We start from the raw sequence: 25,139 nt of genomic DNA, 5'->3' as shown, positions 1-25,139 counted from the left end.
GCCCAGTAGTAGCTCTAGGCAATACTTTGGTATTACTAGAAGGGTATTATATACTGATTTTTTCCAATAATTTCAAATCTGTCATGCAGCCTTTCCTGCTGCCCCTCTATTCATTCTGCCCCCATAGTAATCAAAGCTGCTATTTCCTACGCAGTTCTGCCTTGCCTTATCTCTGTTCAACTTCGCCAAAAATCTCACATATGAATCACTGAAACACTGACTCATTCCTTCTGTGAAAAAAAATATTCATAAAGAATTCAAATGGGTGCCAAATATATATATACTGTGTGTGGGTTCATTATTTGATCTGACATATATATCTCCATATGTGAAGGTAAAATCACAGAGCCACGTGATTGTAAACTGCAGTTATTATACACTTGTGATCACCTTATCTGCACTATGCCCACTAATTCATCTCCACTTGGTGTATTTCTAGTATTCCAAACCTCTGAGCAGCTTCCAACAGTTGTCATTAAAATAACTTCTGCAGAACTATAGCCTTCCTTCTTTACCCTCAACACTGAACTTAGTCTGAAGTGCAGCATGGGCAACATTTAGTCTTGGACCAGTGCTGAATTTAAGTTCCCATATCTCACAATTCTGCAAGGGCTATAAATGAGAGCTTTGACCATTGAAAAGAAGAAATTCCAAGATTTTTAGTGGCACGTGTTTCTAGTCTTGTTAAATCCCAAGACACTGCACCTTAAAATCACATTTTATTATGTATACTAAAGCTAATTCAGGTTCTTTTTTTTAAGAAATTTCTCAAATATATTGTAATTTCTCTCCTCCTTTGAGGCCCATACTGTTGGGCTCATGGTAACTAATATACTTTTATAGGCAGAGGGTATGAAAAATAGCATCAATATTCTTTTTTTAAAACATTTCTGAAATTGTTTTCCTATGTAATCTACCATGAAATTATTAAGAAATTACACAACTAATAAAAGCTATGGAGAGAGTCAGTTGGGTATAGCTGATGTCCTTTTAAAATACTGTTTGTATATTTTTATCTTTCTCACCTACCCTTATTTATTTATTGCTTGTCTTCTTAGGTTGTAAGTTCTTTTGGGAAGAAACTGTTTTACACTATGTATTGGGGTCCTCTGTCACTTTCAGAGCACTATCATAATGTAAGTAAGCAATAATATACAATGGTCAAAATTTTCAAATGAGGATGCCTAAAATTAGCCCCCTAAATTTATATGTAGGTACCTAAATGTAAGTGGCCTGACTCTCAGCAATGCTGAGCACCCATAAATCCTATTGAAATCAATGAATGCTGCTAGTGGTGAGCACATTTTCAAAATTAGGCTGCTTGAACTTAGCTAATTTCAAGAACCCAGGTTTGAAAATTTTGGCTGTGTAGCCTATGCAGACTACGATAGCACAGTGTGGTATAAAGCTTTTACTCTCAGTGGTTTGGGAGGACCTACATAACTCACTTGAGGTTTTGCCACTTCTTTGTATGTGGCCATCCAACACTCATTCTCATAAAATCTTTATACCAAACCACCAGGTATGCATATATGTAGTATTATAGATGTAGCTGGCATGCTATAGTTAAAGTTGCCTAACACTTTACATTATACCCTTCTTCTTCCTCCTCTTTGTCCTGCTCCGCCCCGCATTATAACATTGCCACACTTGAATAGTTTGGGTTGAACTTTTCCATGCCTGGTTTTTGCCTTATGCTGATTTTTTCTTAAGTATTAGCAAAAACATTTGGCCACTTCTGAGAACAAGGTTAGAGAAAACAGTTAAAATTGCCACGTTAAAAGACTTTCCAGTCATTTCTTTGAAGATCCTGAGCACCTCTAAGCTTTGGAGAAGGAACTTGAAATTTTTCAGGCAGCTAGTACTGAGGTCAGGGAGGTGTCTTTTGCTCTTCCTGTGAAAATCTGCTCAGATTTGCCAAATTATAACCCTCTGGAAAAATCAACATTTGCACATGCTCAGTAAAGCTTTTTAGAAACAGCTAAGATCTGAACTCAGCCCTGAGTATGTGTCTAGTTCCCTCATCCAGGCTGAGCATGCTCCAGGTCCCAAACTGCTCCCACATGGTATGCACACAACTAGAGCTTCAGATAAGACATAAGGAGACTTTCCGCTGAGTAATGTTAATAATTGTGGGCACTTCAGAACTCTGACTATTGAGCAAAGCCACACCACTCTACCTTAGGAGGCAGGCAAGTACCATTCCCTCCATTTTTATAGATGAGGTACCTGAAAGGTTGCACAAGTTCATTTTTGATAGATCTGGTAATAGAACTCTCTCTTTAACATGGCAAACCCGAGTCTCACCTACGTAGCCTTTCATGCTGAATGTGCAAAATCTATATGCTTACCTGTGCTGGCTGTACCCCAAAGCCACATTTCTTTCAAGAACCATGATTTCAACCCCGGAATAATGATTCCCAACATTCTTTGCTGTCTAGCAAATAGTTGAATGAACAGTCAGGGGTGTGTGGCATCCCCCTCTAGTGACTGATCCACAGAGCATAACAGACTATTACTACTACTACCAGTTACTCCTTTAGCTCAAAAGATACAGGTCTTTGCTGGGGTCCAAACCTGCAGATCACTATGGTTCCACATAACAGAATATCTGATTTTTTCAGTTTGCTTTTTTTAAAAAGCAAAGAAAGTTACATACAAAATACTTGGGTAAAAGAACATGATGGCTGCAAAATTAAGCTCTCAGGAGTTAGGAAATGCCACAAAGAAGGTTGCCCATACAACAGCTCTTGTTTGTACATGCAACATCATACAGACTTTACTTACATGATCCCATGCTTGTTCTACAAGACCTTTGTTTCATTCAGTGCACAGGATGGACAGTGAATGCGGGAGAAAGCTGCAAGAAGGAAAAGACATCTTCTTGTATTTAAGAACTGGACTGGAGCCAAGGAGTGCTAATTTCTATTCCTGGTTCTACCACAACATTTCTATGGGATGTAAAACAAGACTGCATTATAATGTATATGCACAAGTGGGCTATATTGTTGTTGCACAGGCAAGCTTAAATTCTGGCATTTCTTAACCTTTGAGTGCTTGACTTTAAAATTGCAAAATTATTTTAATATAATCTTTTGTATGTAAAATCAATATATTCATATGAATATATACATGTAGATATTAATACGTGGAGGTTATCATGCACTTTGATGGCTCACCTTTTTTTTCCACCATTAATCGCATCACCATTGCAATGTATTTTAATATATCAGAAACCTTAGCTGCTTCCAACATCTGCCATTTAAAAAATATGCTAGTGAAATGTTTCCTTCTTCCTACAAAATGGCACTGGACTGAGACACATTGATCAGTATTTCATCTTGGCTTTGAGACATGTTTAAAGTCCAGTATTTCATGACACAGTGGCTTCTGTGGACTAGTGCAATCACATAAAAGCATAAAAAAAGCATTGCGCACTAACTTCTGAGAAAATTAGAAACTAAGAAAGCATATAACCCTGCAACACTGAGTTGCAGGAGATGCTTATCACCTGACAGTATTGGGCCCAACCTGTGCACCTGAAAAGGGTTTCTAAAAATTATTTATACATCAAATTGGGGAAAATGCCCTTTGAAAGGTGTGAAATGTAGTAAAAATACACCATACAACAGTGGCAGACCCAAAATAAAAATTAAGAAGTTACATTCAATTTAGTTGGGTATTGAATGGCCTCTTCTACTTGCTATGTTTTTCTATCCAGCTAAAAACACCACATTTTGCTAAGAGCACAAATATTTATTTGCAAATTACTTTTAAGGTAGAACTTGCTGTAGAGCTGATTTGGAACATGTACAGCCAAATTCTGCACCGACTTACCCCTCATGCAACCCTATGACATTCATTTTAAATTAGTGTAAAATTTGGCCTCATGGTTTACAGGAATTCATTCCACCAGGCAGGCGCCAATCTGTAATTAATCCATGGTCACATATTGTGAACGAAGACAACACAGTTACATCAACTAAACCACATATATGAGACACAGTGAACAGAACTCCGAACTTTCTGCTCCTGCTCAAAAAAAAAAACAACCTCTAATCACTTGAACTAATGGAGATTCTCCTTTACCTCAAGAAGTATGTGTTCTTGAAGCAGAAGGTCATGAGTTCTATTTCCCATGCCACATGTGTGTGAATGCCTGACAACTATAGCTCTAGTGTACAGTCTGGATGCAGCCATGGATCATTAAGCCTAAAAAGTGTTCTTTAGAGCTTCTTTAGTTAAATGAATGAAAGCACTGACAAATACAACCCATTTTTCTTAGATTCTCTAGATTTGACTATTGTTTTCATATGTAAGTATTGTCTTGATTTTTTCCTCAAAGAAAGAGCTCCATTCCAAGGATATATAGAATAGAAACAGTCATTGCTTATTGCACAATGCATGTATGTTTATTTTATATATATTTCTACTATGATTATACTTTGATAATTTAGGTTGTTGAGCTTTCTAAGGGCATGGCTACACTTGCAGATGTAGAGCGCTGTGAGTTAAACCCGCCTTTGTAGAGCTCAGTAGGGAAAGTGCTGCAGTCTGTCCACACTGACAGCTTCAAGCGCACTGGCGTGGCCACATTTGTGGCACTTGCAGCGGCATTGAGAGCGGTGCATTATGGGCAGCTATCCCAGCATGCAGGTGACTGCAACGTGCTTTTCAAATCGGGGGTGGGGGGTGGGGTTGGGTGGAGTGTGACAGGGAGTGTGTTGTGTGTATGTGGGGGGAGAGAGAGTGGGTTTTTGGGGTGCTGAGAGTGTGTCAGCATGCTGTCTTGTAAGCAGGGCTGGCTCCAGGCACCAGCCCACCAAGCTTGTGCTTGGGGCGGCACCCGGAAGTGGCCAGCATCAGGTCTGGTTCCTAGACAGGGGGGCCACGGGGCTCCGCATGCTGCCCCCACCCCGAGAACTGGCTCCGCTGTGGCAGTGGTGCCTGTGGGTGAGAGCCATGTGGAGCCACTTGTATGCCTGAGGGATAGCTCAGTGGTTTGCGCATTGGCCTGCTAAACCCAGGGTTGTGAGTTCAATTCTTGAGGGGGCCATTTAGGGATCTGGGGCAAAAATCTGTCTGGGGATTGGGCCTGTTTTGAGCAGGGGGTTGGACTAGATGACCTCCTGAGGTCCCTTCCAACCCTGATATTCTATGATTCTATGCCTCTACCTAGGAGCTGAATCTGCTGCTGGCTGCTTCTAGGGCACAGCGCAGTCCGCGGTGCCAGGACAGGCAAGAAGCCTGCCTTAGCACCCCCGCTGTGCCACTGACTGGGAGCTGCCTGAGGTAAACCCGTGCCCCTGCCCCCAACCCCAGAACCCCTTCCTGCACCTCAAACCTCTCAGCCCCACCTCAGAGCCCTGACCCCTTCCTCCCTGCCTGCACCCCGGTCCCTCCCAAACCCCTCATCCCCCCAGCTCCTTTGGGTTGCGGGCATCAACAATTTTCTTCAGCTGGGTCACCAGAAAAAAAAGTTTGAAACCACTGCTAGAGATAATGAAATGCAGGATGGAATTCAAATTTGCAGCTTATAAAAATGGAAATCATAACATGTTCCCAAAAAAGATGTAGCTCCAAATAGGCCATCTTATTAGTATTACCATACTAAAATCAGTGGATCCCTATTACATAACTCTCTCACAAGTTAATGAGGGCTCTAGCCTCTGACATTAAGACTGGACTTGACCAAATGTCTTATTTAATTTTACAACAAAGCACCACCATCATCTAGTGGTATAGACTGCTATTATATATACACACTTTCTGTTTTTATGACACACTGAGTAAAATATTTCAATAATTTTTCTATTCTTTAAGAGCTAAAATTGAGGAAGATTTAGAATTACTGGAGGGGGTGGGAAATGAAAGAATGTGAAATTGGCTTTATAGAAAATAAACGCAGCTGACTGACAGATTATATAACTCGATGCTTGAGTCAATTTCTGAATGCAGAAATGAAAACTGTGCAAGTGAAAAATAATTACCTTTAAGATATCTCATACATCACTCTAATTTATCCATTAAGTTAGTACAATCATATGTTTAATGCATTATAAGGAAAAAGGATAAAAAAATAAACAAAGTAATTTTTCAAACTGATACTTTTTGCAAATGTATTCTTCATCTACAAACCTCTATTTTATTACTGGAATCAAATCACTATTTAATTTACAAATAATCTATATAATTGCACTGTTGACTTACATGGTAACTTTTCAGTCTGACAAATTCAACTTTCATGGAGATGGACCTTTCTGAATTTCTACTGAGAGTCTTAATATGCTCCACAAGGTCAGCACAGAACTTGTAGCCACCTTTAAGTACACAGAGAACCACAATGTTATTGTCTCCAATGTCTTGCATGATGTCTTTGGCCAAGCATTCTGTCCTGAAATAAAGGATAAATACAATGTAAGGTGCAGACCATAGGTTTTTCATGGAGTTATACAAAAATATCTAGAAATCATGCATGGCCTGATCTAAAGCCCATTCAACTCCCTCACTGACTTTAGTGGGCTTTTGATCAACTGCACAACAGGCAGATACAAGGAGGAATTTAATCAATACAGGATTCAGAAGGTGTATAACACAGGCTGGGAATTATCATTAGACACATTCCCCTGATTACACAACTGGAATAATATGTTGCAATAAATACTATTATAAAGGAGACTTTTTGGGTGATTGAGCAAACTAGGCCATCAGCTTTACACAGCATCCCAGATTCATGTAAAGTCTCTCTCTATGATCACACACTTTGTTATGCAAACTGCTAAGAGTAACCGCTTAAAGGTGCAAGATAAAGAAGAAAACCACCAGAAATTACATAAACTCACAGACTAAAGAAACAGCTACACTTACATTTTAGTAAAATAAATAAATAAAAATACTTACAAGCAACACATATAATGTTATTCAGAGATCTCAACACACTTTACAAAGGGTAAAATCATTATCCCCATTTTGCAGACAAGACAAACTTAGATGCAGAGAGGCTAAGTGACTTGCCCAAGGTCACACAGCAAGATAGGAAGAGTCAGAGTTATTTACTGATTACTTTGGGGATTTAGAGTAGCCGCCGTGTTAGTCTGTATCCGCAAAAATAACAGGAGTACTTGTGGCACCTTAGAGACTAACAAATTTATTAGAGCATAAGCTTTCGTGGACTACAGCCCACTTCTTCGGATGCATATAGAATGGAACATATATTGAGGAGATATATATACACACACATACAGAGAACATAAACAGGTGGGAGTTGTCTTACCAACTCTGAGAGGCCAATTAAGTAAGAGAAAAAAAACTTTTGAAGTGATAATCAAGCTAGCCCAGTATCTATCTCCCCTTGTAAGTATTCTCACACTTCTTATCAAACTGTCTGTACTGGGCTAGCTTGATTATCACTTCAAAAGTTTTTTTTCTCTTACTTAATTGGCCTCTCAGAGTTGGTAAGACAACTCCCACCTGTTTATGTTCTCTGTATGTGTGTGTATATATATCTCCTCAATATATGTTCCAGTCTATATGCATCCGAAGAAGTGGGCTGTAGTCCACGAAAGCTTATGCTCTAATAAATTTGTTAGTCTCTAAGGTGCCACAAGTACTCCTGTTCTTTTGGGGATTTAAAGATCTAATAATTTACTGATCTGTATTCTTATTGACAATGTGTCTCCTTTGTCAACAGACTGTGGCATATTAGAATGAGCAGGATTCCAGCTTTTATGTGGGATAAACTTCTTGGCTTAAATCTTCAAAACTAACTAGTGAGTTTGGGTGCTTCATATTTTGGTAAGCCCATCTGAAAATATCTTAAATGGGTTCAATTTTCAGAGGGCGGGTGATTCAGCATTTCTGAAATGATCAGGCCTCTTTAGTGTGTCTCTAATGGTCAAACACTCAAAAATCATTAGTTATTTTTTAAAACTAGCCCTCCATTTCTAGCCTCTAGCAAAGATGGTTTGTGAAATATCAGACCTGAAACCTGTACTGATTCAAGAGTGCCATCCTGTACCTCAGACCAGTGCAACTTTGAGGGAAAATGCTACACTTGGTCGAGAAGAAGAAAAACAATTTTTTCAGGTTGCTTATAAAAACAGTAGCTACTTGGCATTATAGTGTAGTCCCAATAAAGATGGACTAGTGGCCAGAGTGCAGATGAGGAAATCAGAGGTGTAGGCCAAATGCAATTTATTATATGATTCTGTAATTTATCATATGGATTTCACTACCACATTTGTGCTATAAACTGCTCTTTGCTGGTCCACAGTGACATAGGAATCCATTTTTCTCCGCATATACACAAAAAATAATTAATTGGAAATTACTGTATGTGCACAGCATGTGTAAGGGAAGAATATACTCCGAAGAGGACAATATTTCTTTTCATTTTTCTTATTTCTGTTGCCAACAATAAATTACCGTAGCTACAATTTAAAAAGGTCAAAGTTTCTTTCAGTTTCATATCTATGCAATGCAAAGAAGAAATTCTATATACCAAAAATAGATCAAAAGAGTGAATATTCATAGGTGTTAAGGTATGAATTTATATCATCTAGTCTGACCTCAAATACATTTAAGTTCCCCTTTTGTTTATGTAAAAATAGCACAAATAGTGAGGTAACTGCATTTTTCTCTGCCTTCTTCAGCATTACCTGCTCTAAAGGAAAGTCTGAAATTGTGGGAAAGTCTTTCACAGAGACAGTGAGGGAAGACATTTAGTGATCTGTGTCTATCCATATTTTTTTTCTAGCCCTCTGTTTACAAATTACACTCCCTCCTTTCCCGTCTTTTTTTTTTTTTTAACTTCTTAGAGGGTTTTTGTTGTTTTGTGTAATTGGGTGGACATAAACAAAGCTACTTTTCACAACTTTTTAGGCTAGATACTCAAAACATTTTGATAATCTGGTAAAGAAATGGGTGGCTTTAGGCCACTTTTACATTTCAAGCATGTTGACAGAAACAGAAATAAATGCTGAATGATTCTTTAAATATCTCCTTGTCCCCCCAGCTTTAGTGTCCAAGACTATATACTTTGCATCATGGATTATTCCAACTTGAAAAGACCCTGACATTTTGTCCCTGAGGCTTCCCCTATACTAGAATTCAAACTATTTCAGGAAAAAATGTTTAACCTTCATTTTTACTGGCAGGGTGCTAACATAATTTAACTGATCAGAGTGGAAAGGAATGAATTATGTTAAAGTATTTCACAAATCATGACTATATGGATTACTTTACTAAATATTTTGTAAGAGTTTAAACTCTAGTGCAGACAGGAACTTATTAAGCTCCAGTTTATATATAAAATATGGACAAAATGTAGTTGTATTCTCATTACAAGTATTTTCTGCAGTTTTGATCTCTCTCTCTACACAACGAGTTTTAGCCATATATTTGACAATGAACATCAAAGTAAATTCAATCCTGTTCCTTGCTCTAACCCCAGGTTTGTCTTGCTGGTGTGGAGAGAGACAACCGAGTTCAACAATTTTAACCAAATTTACAGTTATATCCTAGTAGGAAGGAAGGTTGAGCATATGATGTTAGCTGACTGGTTTCAGAGTAGCAGCCGTGTTAGTCTGTATCCGCAAAAAGAACAGGAGTACTTGTGGCACCTTAGAGACTACCACATTTATTTGAGCATCAGCTTTCGTTGGCTACAGCCCACTTCATCAGATGCACAGAATGGAACATATATATACATACAGAGAACATGAAAAGGTGGAAGTTGCCATACCAACTCTAAGAGACCATACACCACACAACAAAAACACTAACCTAGGAACCTATCCTTGCAACAAAGCCCGATGCCAACTCTGTCCACATATCTATTCAAGTGACACCATCATAGGACCTAATCACATCAGCCACGCCATCGGGGGCTCGTTCACCTGCACATCTACCAATGTGATATATGCCATCATGTGCCAGCAATACCCCTCTGCCATGTACATTGGCCAAACCAGACAGGCTCTATGCAAAAGAATAAATGGACACAAATCTGACATCAGGAATCATAACATTCAAAAACCAGTAGGAGAACACTTCAACCTCTCTGGTCACTCAGTAACAGACTTAAAGGTGGCAATTTTGCAACAGAAAAGCTTCAAAAACAGACTCCAACGAGAAACTGCTGAACTTGAATTAATATGCAAACTAGATACCATTAATTTAGGTTTGAATAGAGACTGGGAGTGGCTGGGTCATTACACAAATTGAATCTATTTCCCCATGTTAAGTATCCTCACACCTTTTTGACAACTGTCTGAAATGGGCCATCTTGATTAACACTACAAAAGTTTTTTTTCTCCTGCTGATAATAGCTCATCTTAATTAATTAGCCGCAGAGTTGGTATGGCAACTTCCAGCTTTTCATGTTCTCTGTATGTATATATATCTTCTTACTATATGTTCCATTCTATGTATCTGATGAAGTGGGCTGTAGCCCATGAACACTTATGCTCAAATAAATTTGTTAGTCTCTAAGATGCCACAAGTACTCCTGTTCTAGTCAGCTGACTCGAATCACAATAAAGGAACAACTGACTTCTACACTGACTGGAGGAACAGAGAATGAAGGAGAGCTATAATTGACACCTGTTTTTATAAACAGCTGACAACTCCAATGTAGACATAGCTTTGAGTAGGTGGGTTTTCTTATGGGGGAGCTTGCAGTGGCCATTATATTTACGTTTCCTAACACTTTCCATTATGATAGATTCTTTCAACCTTCTTAGGGGGGAGGGATAGCTCAGTGGTTTGAGCATTGGCCTACTAAACCCAGGGTTGTGATTTCAATCCTTGAGGGGGCCATTTAGGGATCTAGGGCAAAAATCTGTCTGGGGATTGGTCCTGCTTTGAGCAAAGGGTTGGACTAGATGACATCCTGAGGTCCCTGCCAACCCTGATATGCTATGATTCTTTTAAGAAGCTCCAACTCCTCCATTGTTTGCAGCAGGCCTTTCAAATGGGTTAAGGAGAAAGTTCTCAAGCAAAGAGGTCTTTTCTTTTTCCATGCAATTCCATTCAGGTTTGTTGAGATATAAGTCAGCATTTCCCTTCTGTAAAATAAGCACTGCACAAAAATTTTGGCAGCATACCAAAATAATAACTGAACATGAACACTCTACAGAGCTGAGTTGCCACCAGTGCAAAAGCAAGAGCAGCAACAGTAGACACAGCACTGTGAACAGCTGGGAGCTGCTGTAGTGGAGGGAAGAGAGTGGAGACATATTCCCTCCAACAACCCTTCAGACCCAGCACTTGGCCCATCCCCAACCCTGGGATAATACCCTTCTCTTGCTATCAGCTAACAGTCCTGTAGGTCAAGTGACAGAAGTCTGTGCTACAACAATGAAAGTTTAGGGTTCAACCCCTGTTGATGATGCATAATGGGGGCTGTTACAGTTACATGTAATAGAAACTGGTTTTACCTTTTTCCTTTTAAAAAACCCTGGTAAATTAAATTTTAAAACTTATTTAGATTGCAAATTAAGCACTCAAAGGTTAGGAAATGCCAGCTTTAAGGTTGCCTTTACAGCCTTAATTCTGCCCTCTTGTGCATATGTATTATGACAGACTTTAATTACTTGATCAGATACAGTCTTCCCCACAAGAATCCTGCCTCATTCAGTAAGCAGGATGGACACATAAGGTGGCAGTATTAAGCCTGCACAGGCTACTGTAAACCTGGCATTTCCCAAATTTCAAGTGCTTTCCTTTGAAACCTATATAATATTCTTTAAGAGTTGTTCTTTTGTATCTAATTTTATGTATAAATTGTTTGACTGTCCAATTATGTCTATATAACAAGTATACAAAACATTGTTAAATACTTAAATAGTAATATTCAAAGCACTCTTACCTGTCAACAATAATACCATGAGGTATGAGCACATATTCCAGATCTCCATAGTAGTGCTGTGGATATGTGAATAAATCCAAACTGTAGCCTGGCCAATCGTCTGAAATCTGCAAATTAGGTTAATATAATTAGAACACTTCATTGTATTTGGTATATAAAAAGTTGTTATCATATTCTCAATGTTAGACTATGTCCTTTTACACTGGATTTGACAGTATTATTAGCAACTACTATTAGTTGTACTGGCCCTATGCACACACCCTTCCCATATATGGTGATATCCATGTGATTAACTCCAGGGTCAGGTAATCAAAAATACATGATGATAATTTACCACTTCACCTGTGCCTATTAATCACGGGTGCATTATGTCTACTTCTATCAATCTAACTCTATAAACACCCTTAAAAGTAACCATTCTTTAAAAAAAAAAAACTGTCACAGAAATGCTGTTGTCTTTCCCTAATTTTATCTGCATAAGTCTCAGAGATTGCACTACGCATGACTGTGAACCCATGAATGGTTTATGCAGGTCATCTGAAATGAGCGCCTAGAAAACATTCAAACTCACCATCAGGTATTCTTTATATGCCACATATTTACAGAAAAAAGATTAATGTTTTAAAGAATTTTTAAAATGTGTATTAGTAATGCTTTTAACATCCATCCACCTGTAAAACCACGAACTGAATTAATACCAGAATTTCAGAAATAAAAAAGTTTATAAATGTCAGGCAGAAATCAAGCAGGACAAATGTCAGTTCAAAAGGTCATGTTTCACAAAGCTCTAAAGATGTAAAAAGGAGGGATTGTAATGGAAACGGTTCAGCAGGCTTTACAACAGTCCCATAGTAAAGACAGCACCTCCAACTGCTTGCAACCATACTGGAGCTTTGTTTCAATATTGACTTTGAGGAAAGAGTGTCACCTCACGGGTTTCTTAACTGTCTTTGCAGTCATATGTACCCATAAACATCTTGTCTTTATTCCTTGTATTTACTCCTGAGGGCATTCTGCACCAAAAAATGTATATTCTGCACCAAAACATTTAAAATTCTACACACAATATTTTAAAATACTGCAAATTTTATTGTCAAATAAATGTGGAGGCTCCAGCATGGCATTGGGGAGCACAGGCCACTGGGCTGCACAGAGGTGGGAGATCACTGTGCAGCTCCCTCCCCGGGACATGGATTCAGCGATGAGGCTGCACCCAACCCTGACAAAGTGCTAGGACACAGCCTGCCCCAGAAACATCCTCGGGCCCTGCCCCTCTGTGTGGGCAGGCAGGTTCAGCAAGGCAGGAGCCAAGTCTGGAGGGGCTTAATGTGGGGGGATCCAGGTGTGGGCTGAGAGGGTTTTAGTTGGGGCAATCTGAGTGCAGGTGGCTCAGTGGGGGATCTGGGTGCGGGGGGGGATCTGGATGCACATGGGCTTGTTGGGGGGTTCTGGGTGCAAAGGTAATGGAACTCTGCAGGAGGGTCCAGGTGAAGGTGGTTGGGGCTCAACAGGGGATGGGAGGGGAGTGTGTGGGGGATAGAGCTCGGCAGGGGGGTCTGGGTGTTGTGGGCTCAGTGGGGTGTTCAGATGCTGGGGGAGTGAGGCAGGGATCCAGGTGTAGCTGGTTGGGGCTCGGTGAGGATCCAGGTGCGCATGGCTCATCAGGGTGGTCCAAGTGCAGTGGGAGTGGGGCTCATCGGGGACGGGTCTGATTGCAGGGGGGGTGAGGCTCAGCGGGCGGGTCTGGGTATGAGGGGGTCTAGATGCATGGGGGTTGGGCAGATGCGGGAGCAGCTCCCTGAATAGGAATCCCTCCCCCTGCAGCTGAGGAGCAATGGGTGCAGGAAGTGTGCTATGGGAGGTTGGGGGGTGGAGAGTTTGCAGAGCTTCCTGCAGCCGGGAGAGAAATCTGGGGGTGGGTCAGACTCGGCCCCGGATGCCGTGCAGGGCAAAGGAAGTCTCGTCCTCTCCAGTTCAGCCGGGGCTAGCAGCTGAACCCGGCGCAGGGTTGGAGCCACCAGCCAGGTTGTACCCAGTCTCTCCTCATGCCCCACGGTGATTTATCTCTCTGCTGGCTGCCCTGGGCACCCGAAACATCGCTCTTGTGGCTTCCTTTTACTTCCCCATCAGGAAGTCATTTTTCTGCAGGGAAGCAAAGAAATGTGCGGGGGGACATCAAGTCTGCACATGTGCAGTGGCGCAGAATTCCCACGGGAGTATTGTATTGTTCAAACACATGAATATCAACAAATGGTTAGAGAACTGCTTTTGTGGGGTATAGTGTGCATTTCTGCTATATAGAATCCTCAACTAAAGATTAGAAACTACTAACTACTGCAAGCAGATTCACCTACTAGAATAAAGAATCATAAATCCTTCACAAATAATTTGCCTATCAAAATGTGTTGATTGCTGACCTGTTCTATTACATTAGCATCTTTATGAGGATTCTACCTTCATACATTGCTATATTTATCTCTGGCACGAGTCTGGTGATGCTAAACTACACCTTTAAGAAATATTATTTGTCTAAGAATGGTTACTTTACGTCTACTTAGCTGCAGCACAAACATCAACTTCCTAGAGAAATGTGCCTGGCACAAAATCATTATTTGCTTGCAATTAATAATTAAAAACTGAAAATAAAAGGCATGACCCAAAGACCACTGGAGTCAATAGGAGTTTTTGCACTGACTGCAATGGGCTTGGATTTGGTCATTAAAAAAAGTTACTCAATATCATTCCACATTTTCACGGGAAGAAGGGATTACATACATCCTCAAAACTTCAAGGTTTTTCAGTAGGGGGCAAGTCCTGTTCACAATAACACAGTTGCAGAAGGCCTAACAAACCTATCAATATGTTTAGAGAATTCATATTAGGAACAAATGCTGTGCCAAATCTGAAAAAAATTGGTGGAGAAATAAATGATTGAAAATAGAAACACATACAGCAGTATTTGAAAGTTATCAGTCAAAACATCTGGGGTGAAAATAGGGAAATACCTTATAATACCCATCTACTGAAATACACTGGACTGAAAGAACTTTCACAAGGGAATGGAAAAATGGTAATTTTGTTTAAAAAACTGGGGCTCTCTTTTAAATTTGGAATATATGAGAACATTGTTTACACACAGTAGGTAATTTTCATTTATGTATGTAATAAGGAACCAATTGTTTCCACGTAAATTCGTGTGATCGGGCAAGATGAATGTGAGAACCATAACATTTTCTATCTTTCATAAATTCAAATTCACAATCACATTGTTGCATTATGGTTCTTTTTTTGTTTTCATGTGTATGGAACAGAAGAAAGGAAGTCATTACAAAGCACATCTCCTTTGAAATGTCTCCACTTTGCTCCAGTGCTAACGAAGTCATCAGCTTTGTAATAGCATTTATTACAGAAATTACCATCTAAATGGCCAACATTAGTTTAATTTAAGTACACCAAGGGCCTACCTCTAAACTGTAAAAACACCCGTCAGGGGACACACTTATAACACAGTAGCCCCACCACAGTTTTATGGTGTACACAGGACTTTTCAAAAGTTTTAGTTAAATCATGGCTAATAGTCTCTAATCTTGTTCTGGCACTTGGTTAAAACATTGATTGGTTACAAGTACACTGTAAAATAAAAGTATTTCAATGTCTTTTTTACAATGTGGATAGGCCCAAAGAAATATCAATTTTTCCCTTTTGAAAACTTAGCTTATTCATTTATTATTATCATAACTTATAAAGCCCCACAGATGTTCATGGTGCTTTCTAAAACATATAGTTTGCACAGTTCACTACCACCTTCTGTGCACAGAAGATGAAAAATAAGAACAACCCAACAATGCATTTTTATCACTAGGTTGTTTCTACAGCAAATGCAATTGACAATTAAATCCACAAGCCAAGACAATTCCATGGTGGACTTGTTTCCATCTAAAAATCAGTAGTCCCGTCATGTTTGGCAATTTTGCTAGTCACTGCTCAGCTTGCTTCCACCACACTAAGGGCACACATACATCATAACTGCTGCAGCCAGAGGGCACAGACAGGAAATCAAACTTCCCCAGCTCCTGGTGAGCTGCTAGGACTTCTCTCGGGCAGCCAGCCACCCACCCACAAATACTCCATACAGGGAGGGGTGAGAAGAGTGTGCGGCAAAGAAGGTTCAGAGATACAAAGACAGAACACAGGATTGGGTCAATGGAGCAGGGGTGAGGGGGCAAGAGGAGATGGTGGAGGATGAATCACAGAACTGTTGGTGTAAGGCACTGCAGAGCAGATGGGAGTAAGTAGTACAAGTTGGGGGAGGCAGCTGGGAAGGAGACATCAGGGCAAAGCTGAAGTATTGAGCTGTAGAAGGGCTGAGTGAACAAAATTGGGACCAGAAACAGGGCAGAAGGGAGGAGATGAGGGATCAAGGTGCAGGGAAGCAAGGCTGTTTAGAAAAGATGGATCTTAAGGGTAAAAGGACCAGGGAAGAGGAGGGGAATCAAGGCCCGGGACAGGATGGAATCAGGGTATAGTGCGGAAGGGCCAAAGTACAAAGGCCATGGGGAGAAGATGTGGGAGATGGGGCAAGGCCAGGGTGCAGCAGCAGAAGGGCGGGGGGGGGGGGGAGATGGTAGCGGAAGATCGGGGAGGAATGAGGGGACGAAGTGGGGGTCAGGGCACAAAGGCTGTGAGGAGGAGACGATGATGGGCGAGGAGCATGGCATGGCCAGTAGATGGGGGAGGGGAGGGCACTGCGATCAAGGCACAGGGCAGTGGAACAGGGTGGGTACCCAGGGCCATGAGAGGCGGGGCGGCGGAGGGGAGCGTGTCCAGAGGACGAAGGGCCTGGGGAAGCTGGGGTGCGATAAGGAGGCGGGATAGGAGACATGACGGAGGCGCCAGGGGCGGGACCGGGGGTGCCCTGCCCAGGCCAGGAGGCGGCAATGGCGAGGGACCCCCCAGCGGTCTGGGGACTGCGGGCAGCGCTCTCCTGGCGCCGCCCTGGGCTGGGGGGAGTTTTTCCTTTACCACAACCCCGCGGCCGCTGCCTCTCTGCGGCGCCGCGCTGCTGCCGCCCTGACCGGCCATCTTCCCTCGCCAGCCCCAGGGGAGCGGCGCGGAACCGCTGCAGCCGCCGGGCTAGGAGGGGGAGGCGGTGCTGCTGCTGCTCTCCGGGTGGGGGCCTGGGGGAAGGCGTCGGCCTGCAGGGAGCGGAGGCCGCCGCATGCAGCGATGGGGGCCCCCTTGCGCGGAGGATAGGTGTTACCCGCCGGGCCTCTACCCCTCAGCTGCCCCGGGCCGCTACTGCCCTTCCCATGGGGGTTGAGGAGAGCCCTCCCCTGTCCCAGCTCCTCACTCAAGGGGCAGCGCCCCGCTGAGCATGCAGAGTTCAGCCCTCCCCCAAACAGAGGGAGGATGGGGCATTGGTCCCACGGAGGACTCCCCCCCCCCCAACATACCGTGTACAGGCGCCTCAATAGAGGATGGGGGCATCATCCCCACCCTGGTGCGCATATATAGCCTGTGGCCCCTGCTAGAGAACCCCCAAAATAGTGGGGTGTGGGGCAAACCCCACTAGGGCCTCATCCTCCCGAGCATGGAAATAGGCTCCCTGGAATAAAGTAGTGTGTTAATGAGATTCCGACCCATCCAGAGGGATGTACCTACAACCCCTTCTGATGGCAGTGAATAAATTCAGGCTCAGAGGCTGTGGCAGTGAGCAGGCACTGTGTATGTGCCAAGATAGAAACAACTGACAGACCTTAGGTTTATATCTGGCCTCTGGGTATGCACGGGCATCTATAAGAAAAGCCTCCAGCAAGCACAAATTGACTACCTTTGAATTCATGTCTGGGGGTATTATATTATTTTCATTTGTGTTACTGTAGTGCCTATAGGGTGACCAGATGTCCCGATTTTGGGGGCTTTTTCTTATATAGGCGCCTATTACCCCCCACCCTCCCGTCCCGATTTTTCACACTTGCTATCTGGTCACCCTAAGTGCCTAGGAGCCCTACTCATGGACCAGGAGCCCACTGTGCTAGGCGTGTACAAGCACCAGTCAGCAAGCTTTATTATTAAGATACAATATATGCCACAAATGCACTTAAACTGTTCTATACCCTGATATTTCAGTTCCTTACAGTAGGGCTTAAAATGAAAAATTAGACTCATGCTGCTATACCCTCCAAATATCATGTATATTTAACTTCCATTGGTACATTTTTATTGCCCATCCATAAGTCAATTGTGCATCTCCAAATAAATTAATCATGCCTCAAATTAATGCTTCAATTCCCCCAATCAAATTATTGTTACTAAATATTATTTGTTTCTGCTAATGCGCATGGTACATCAAACACTTTTCAAACATAGAAGTTCTCTGCCCTGAAGAGCTTACTGCCTGAGAAAGAAAAGATAAAATAGAGTCACAGAATATGGGAGAGGGCGAATGTGACACATAGGCCCCGTTCTTTGCAAACAACTCTAGTCTCAGGCCTGACAAACTCACTACATCAAATACGTTGCTTACAGGGTATTTGTCCATAAAGGATAACATGTAATGTCTCAGTTGAAAACTTGAAACTTATCAATACTCATAATCATTGTGAGATGTGTGTACAGGCAATATTTGAGGAATAATGTAACTATATTGAAAATTATGCCCACGGAGGAAAGAGTAGTCACCAGGGAATCATATGTCTTGGGCCTTGTCTACACTACGAGAGTAGTTCGATTTTACTTGCATCGAATTTTTGTAATCGATATTGCAAAGTCGAACGTGTGTGTCCACACTAAGGACAGTAATTCGACTTTGTGCGTCCACACTAACGGTGATAGCGTCGACATTCGAAGCGGTGCACTGTGGTCAGCTATCCCACAGTTCCCGCAGTCCCCTCTGCCCATTGGAATTCTGGGTGTAGCCGGCAATGCCTTCTGGGTAACAAAATGAGTCGAGGGTGCTTTTGGGAAACTGTCGTCATCCGTCCATCACTCCCGCCCTCCCTCCCTGAAAGCGCCGTCGGGAAAACAGTTCGCGCGCTTTTCCAGTCATTGACAGCGCGGACGCCACTGTACTCCGAGCATGGAGCCCGCTGCGACCATCGCTGCAGTTGTGGCCGCTCTCAACGTCTCGCAGCTTATCATAAAGGTTTCCCTGAGGCAGATGCAGAAAAGTCAGGCAAGGAGGCTACGGCACCGCGGTGATGTCCTGAAGTCTGAGAGTAGCACAGACCTGTCAGAAAGCAGGCGACCCAGCGCCGAGGACATCACAGTGGCAATGGGTCATGTTGATGCCGTGGAACGGCGATTCTGGGCACGGGAGACAAGCACTGAGTGGTGGGACCGCATAGTGCTGCAGGTCTGGGATGAATCCCAGTGGCTGCGAAACTTTCGCATGCGGAAGGGAACTTTCCTGGAACTTTGTGAGTTGCTGTCCCCTGCCCTGAAGCGCAGTGACACCCGGTTGCGAGCTGCACTGAGTGTACAGAAGCGAGTGGCCATAGCCCTGTGGAAGCTTGCAACGCCAGACAGCTACCGGTCAGTCGCGAACCAGTTTGGGGTGGGCAAATCTACCGTGGGGGTTGTTGTGATGCAAGTAGCGAAGGCAATCGTTGATGTACTGCTGCCAAAGGTAGTGACCCTGGGAAACGTGGAGGCGATCATAGATGGCTTCGCAGCGATGGGATTCCCAAACTGCGGTGGGGCCATAGATGGAACTCACATCCCTATCCTGGCACCGGACCACCAGGCCACCCAGTACATTAACCGAAAGGGATACTTTTCCATGGTGCTGCAAGCACTGGTGGACCACAGGGGACGTTTTACCAACATCTACGTGGGATGGCCGGGCAAGGTTCATGACGCTCGTGTTTTCAGGAACTCTGGTCTGTTTAGACGGCTGCAACAAGGTATTTACTTCCCGGACCACAAAATAACTGTTGGGGATGTGGAGATGCCTATAGTCATCCTCGGGGACCCAGCCTACCCGCTAATGCCCTGGCTCATGAAGCCCTATACTGGCGCCCTGGACACTGAAAAAGAACTCTTCAACTACCGGCTGAGCAAGTGCAGAATGGTGGTGGAGTGTGCTTTTGGCCGTCTCAAGGGGAGATGGAGAAGCTTACTGACTCGCTGTGATCTCAGCGAAACCAATATCCCCATTGTTATAGCAGCTTGCTGTGTGCTCCACAATCTCTGTGAGAGCAAGGGGGAGACCTTTATGGCGGGGTGGGAGGTTGAGGAAAATAGCCTGGCTGGTGATTACTCACAGCCAGACAGCCGGGCGATTAGAAGAGACCAGCGGGAAGCGCTGTGCATCCGGGAGGCTTTGAAAGCAAAGTTCCTGAGTGAGCAGGGTAACCTGTGATTTTATAGTTTGTGTACTGAGAAGCTAAACCTGCCCCCGTTTCTTTACCCAGGTAATGTTGACTATCCTATCCAGTTACATACCCCCTTCACCCCCCCTCCAACACACGTGTCGAAATAAAAATAGTTCTACTTTGTTAAAGCACACCGTTTTCTTTAATACTGTTTTAGCGGGAATTTTTTAAAACTGGGACGCAGACTGTGGTGCGGGGCGGGTCTAGTGTTGTGATGCGAATGCAGCTTCTAAACTCAAGGATTGACAGGCTCCGCTGCGGTGGGATGCTTGTTTCAACGGAGCCTGTCACCCCTCCTGATCGGGACTGTGTGTATGGGAGGTCTATTTGACTTTGTGGCAGGGGGAGGACGGTTACAGATCCCATGCTGTGTGGCTCTGTGATCCTGTCTAAGGACCGGCGCTTAAGATCTGTAACTGCCCTCCCCCGCCACAAAGTCACAGAGCAACCCACCCCCCCCAACATTACATCAAAACAACCTCCCAGACTAACCGGGGCAACTAGTCACTGCATCACTGCACTGTGTATGTGCCCTGCTGCTGTGCCTGCCCCCGACTATGTACCCTGCCAAAGGAGACTGTCCTGTCCAATTTCCAACCCCCTTTCCCCTCCTCCTCCAAAAGAACATGATTGAAACAGTAGTTAACAGAAACGAATTTTTTATTATCAACTACACATGGCATTGGGAGGTGAAACTTGGACGTGGGCTTGTGTCAGGCGGGAAGGAAAGAACTTTTCAAATTTTGGGAAATGAGAGCCTTCTGCTACTAGAGCTCTCTGCAGGGGTGGAGTGAGAGTTAGCAGGGACTCTGCCGCCTCTCCTTCTTTGCACTTTGGGTGAGGTGGGTATGGGACTTGGTGGCGGGGGAGGGCGGTTAGAGATGGACTGCAGCGGGGCTCTGTCCTCCTGCCTCCGTTCCTGCAGAACATCCACAAGGCGCCGGAGTGTGTCCGTTTGCTCCCTCAGTAGTCCAAGCAGCGTTAGAGTCGCCTGCTGGTCTTCCTGCCGCCACCTCTCCTCCCGATCCATGTTGGCTTGGTGCATTCGGGTCAAGTTCTCCCGCCACTGGGTCTGCTGTGCTGCCTGGGCTTGGGAAGAGGCCATAAGCTCAGAGAACATGTCCTCCCGTGTCCTCTTCTTCCTACGCCTAATCCGCGCTAGCCTCTGGGAGTGTGATTCCAGGCTAGGTTGTGAGACAGTCGCAGACGGGGCTGTGGAAATGGGAAAAAGGGAGTGAATTCCTCTGAAAGATAAATGTAGTTGTGAACAAAGAACATAGTCTTTCTCTGTGAACAAGACCATGCACAGCACCTTTCACATGCGCACTCAGCACAAGGTCGAATTCTCGGCCTTCGCATTCTGTGCCTGGGGTCTTGAACAGCACATTTGAGAAGCGAGGCAGCACAACGGAATTTCTGTTGCAGGCAGACATGGTAAGCCGTACACTTGTGGCAGTTTAAAACTTTTATATTACCACTGGCCTCATTTCACATTTAAATCAATGTCAGTCCCTGCTGCCAGCAATCCGGCAAGCGGGAACTCTGCCCCTGTCCCACCCCCTCGCGGCTGTCCCCGGGAACGATCCCTTTCGGCTGCCCCTCTCCCGCCTCCACCGCGTGGCTGCAAACCAGCGGTTACAGTTCTGTAAAGGAACGGGAAAGCAGTCCCAACACTAACATTCCCCTACCTAATTAAAAGCAGGTCACCATGGCCGACATCACCCTGATGAGGATCTCCGAGAGCGACAAAGAGAGAATGCTCCGGGAAAGCCTCCAAAGACCAGGGCCGTATGCCGCCCTGCTGTGCAGAGCAATGATCCCCGAGTACCTGATAATCTCGTGGCGCGGCAACGTGTCGTACTTCGGAGGACCCAATAAGGCCGCTCTCCCCAAGAACCTCATGCAACGGCTTTCAAGTTACCTCCAGGAGAGCTTCATCGAGATGTCCCAGGAGGATTACTGCTCTATCCCCGCACATATAGACCGCATTTTACTGTAGCTGCAGTAGCAGGGAATACACAGTAGAGCGGCTTGTGCAGGACAATCACTGAAAACCGGACATTGCTAGATTTCTTTTCAAAACTTGCACTGCCCCTTACTAAACCGTTAAGCGCCTAGGGCACACTAATCATGAACAACCCATTCTTTTAATTGTTAATATTCCTGTTTTGTTAAAAATAAATGTTTAGATGTTTACAACACTTACTGGCTGATCCTTCACCAGATTCTGTGTCCGGGGTAATGGCTGGGGACGCTTCGTAGGGGATCTCTGTAAGGGTGATGAAGAGATCCTGGCTGTCGGGGAAATCAGCGTTGTGAGAGCTGCCAACTGCCTCGCCCTCCTCATCTCCTTCCTCATCTTCCCCGTCCCCTAACATGTCTGAGGAACCGGCCGTGGACAGTATCCCATCCTCAGAGTCCACGGTCACTGGTGGGGTAGTGGTGGCGGCAGCACCGAGGATGGAATGCAGTGCCTCGTAGAAACGGGATGTCTGGGGATGGGATCCGGAGCGTCCGTTTGCCTCTTTGGTCTTCTGGTAGCCTTGTCTCAGCTCCTTGATTTTCACGCGGCACTGCGTTGCATCCCGGCTGTATCCTCTCTCTGCCATGTCTTTAGAGATCTTCTCGTAGATCTTTGCATTCCTTCTTTTGGATCGCAGCTCGGAAAGCACGGACTCATCGCCCCACACAGCGATGAGATCCAAGACTTCACGATCAGTCCATGCTGGGGCTCTCTTTCTATTCACAGACTGCATGGCCATCACTGCTGGAGAGCTCTGCATCGTTGCCAGTGCTGCTGTGCTCGCCACGATGTCCAGACAGGAAATGAGATTCAAACTGGCCAGACAGGAAAAGGAATTCAAATTCAAATTTTCCCGGGGCTTTTCCTGTGTGGCTGGTCAGAGCATCCGAGCTCGCACTGCTGTCCAGAGCGTCAACAGAGTGGTGCACTGTGGGATAGCTCCCGGAGCTATTAGCGTCGATTTCCATCCACACCTAGCCTAATTCGACATGGCCATGTCGAATTTAGCGCTACTCCCCTCGTCGGGGAGGAGTACAGAAGTCGAATTAAAGAGACCTCTATGTCGAACTAAATAGCATCGCAGTGTGGACGGGTGCAGGGTTAATTCGATGTAACGGCGCTAACTTCGACATAAACGCCTAGTGTAGACCAGGCCTTGGTGATTGTAGTAAGATGAGGCCCTGAAACATAACCTCTTGTGTCAGAGGCCCAGTCTGAGGCCTGAAGCCTGAACCAAAGTACTTCCAGGCATTGCTAAGGAAAAGCTGGGCTGTAAGCCAGAGGCAGGCCCCACTTACAGAAGTTGGCAAGAAGAGGGCTGCTAGAAGCAGGTGCATCTTAAAGACAGGGTCAAAAGGACAGCATGATGGATAGAAACAACATGATCAAAGGAGGAGACAGCCCCCAATGAGTCAAGGAGCTGTACTTCAATACGTCAGTAGGGATGAGTAATCTGTCCTGTAATGGTATAAAAGTAGGTCCCGGAGTGCGCCTCTTTGTCTGGCCTAGGGGGCAGTGGAAAGTCCCGCCACTGACTGAGCCGGTCCATTGCCAGGGGGCACAAATTCGTAGTATGTCTTGTAGAGTCTACAGGAAACTATTACTGTGCTTCGTTTGACAATAAACCTGGCTCGGGTTCCTTCGTACCTTACTAGAGTCTGTGGTCATTGGGGTTTCTCTTGGGGTTTGCTGTGTCAGCTATCTGCGCAGAGCTGGGGCAGCATACAGAGGGAACACGCACACAGCCGACTGTTATCATCATCGAACAAGAGCAGAGCACCACACCGGTAGCTACTGACAACAGTGATAACCTATTCAAATGGGAAGGAATTGTGTCCAGTCTCCCTGGCTAGCCAATTATGTAATGTATGGTTCAATTGCCTACTCTTACCCTATCCCAGAACTGTCAATGAAAAACCATCAAAGACAACTGCAAACAGTTTAAACCATGTGGAGGTAAAAAGGAACATTATAACAGACAGGGGATCACCCTATCTATTCATAAAGACAGAAGACTGTTTCAGTATAACACAGATGTAGGAGATGCCCTCTGGAGCCATTCACTGAGGAGACATTTTGAGCAGGGGTGTTTTTCATGAAAGATTGGATCCTCGTTCCTGTGAAGCCAGACAGCTCTGCAACAGACTGAAATTTGGGGGAAAACCTACATTATTAAATACAAATGGTAACTATTAGTAAGTGTAGGCCCTAGTTCACAGTTTACTTTTTTTTTTCAATTGTAAGCTTTTGTTTCCATCATTCTCTTGTTGCTAGTGGAATCTCTATTATTTTTTAAGTAAACCTTCTTTTGTTTCACTAAAAGAGCTGTGTGCTAAACAGGAGCGGTCGTTTAAGGTAAAACTGCTAAACTGGGGTACACTTCTCCTTTGGGGCAGAGGATCTGAGTTTCTGTGAGTAGCCAGTATCAAGGGCTGGATATCACAGGGGAATACTTCAAAGTGACTTGGGGACTGGGGTGTACCTCTTGTTAACCTGCAAAGCAAAGACAGGGCTGGCATAGCCCAAAAGAAAATGCTTGAGTGCAGGGGTGAAAGTAGGCCAGTACGGGCCGGTATGGCGTACCAGTAATAAGTGGCTGCTGGTACTGGCCCATACGCAGCCAACATTAAAGCGCTGCCCCTTTCTCCCCCTCTCCCCCTCCATTGGCAGCCCTGCCGGTAGGGACTCTATCAGCAGGGCCACTGACGGGGAGGGGGGAGGTGGGTAAAAAGGGCAGCTGCCCTGGGGCCCAGCGATTTAAAAGGGCCCAGGGCTCCCGGCTGCTGCCACCACTACTATGGCAGTGGTCAGAGCCCTGGGCCCTTTTAAATCGCCACCGGGGCCCAGGGCGGTGTGGGCCAGGCAGTGTGGA

The 25,139-nt window shown here is 44.4% G+C and overlaps 3 protein-coding genes across 3 annotated transcripts in view; 1 reads left to right on the top strand and 2 right to left on the bottom strand.

Annotated features, from left to right (window-relative positions):
- PRTFDC1 (phosphoribosyl transferase domain containing 1) overlaps nucleotides 1-17,174 on the bottom strand; it is a 56,603-nt gene extending 39,429 nt beyond the window's left edge. The window contains exons 1-3 of the mRNA XM_005302803.4: nucleotides 16,892-17,174; nucleotides 11,870-11,976; nucleotides 6,211-6,394 (exon numbers count right to left, since the gene is read on the bottom strand). Coding sequence (XP_005302860.1) covers nucleotides 6,211-6,394; nucleotides 11,870-11,976; nucleotides 16,892-16,951 — 351 coding nt within the window. The 5' untranslated portion in view covers nucleotides 16,952-17,174. The remainder of the gene's footprint in view (nucleotides 1-6,210; nucleotides 6,395-11,869; nucleotides 11,977-16,891) is intronic.
- Nucleotides 1-25,139, top strand: part of LOC135981923 (myb/SANT-like DNA-binding domain-containing protein 2) — a 226,115-nt gene that overhangs the window by 125,925 nt on the left and 75,051 nt on the right. The window lies entirely within an intron of this gene.
- On the bottom strand, nucleotides 20,891-23,027 carry LOC135981922 (uncharacterized). Its single transcript, XM_065586906.1, has 2 exons — nucleotides 22,451-23,027; nucleotides 20,891-21,456 (listed from the first exon to the last, which is right to left on the bottom strand). The coding sequence occupies exons 1-2, from the start codon at nucleotides 23,025-23,027 to the stop codon at nucleotides 20,981-20,983; spliced, it is 1,053 nt and encodes a 350-aa protein (XP_065442978.1). The 3' UTR covers nucleotides 20,891-20,980.

Source organism: Chrysemys picta, chromosome 2 (genome assembly GCF_011386835.1).
Source record: "Chrysemys picta bellii isolate R12L10 chromosome 2, ASM1138683v2, whole genome shotgun sequence".
In the NCBI taxonomy this organism is placed as follows: domain Eukaryota; kingdom Metazoa; phylum Chordata; order Testudines; family Emydidae; genus Chrysemys; species Chrysemys picta.
This window is presented reverse-complemented; position numbering and strand designations above follow the sequence as displayed.

Bases quoted from the DNA above. Each gene is read 5' to 3' on its own strand.
- LOC135981922 (XM_065586906.1), bottom strand. From the start codon at position 23,027: ATGCAGAGCTCTCCAGCAGTGATGGCCATGCAGTCTGTGAATAGAAAG. The intron at 21,457-22,450 runs GTAAGTGTTGTA...CCATTTCCACAG, and splicing joins ATCTGGTGAAGGATCAGCCA to CCCCGTCTGCGACTGTCTCA.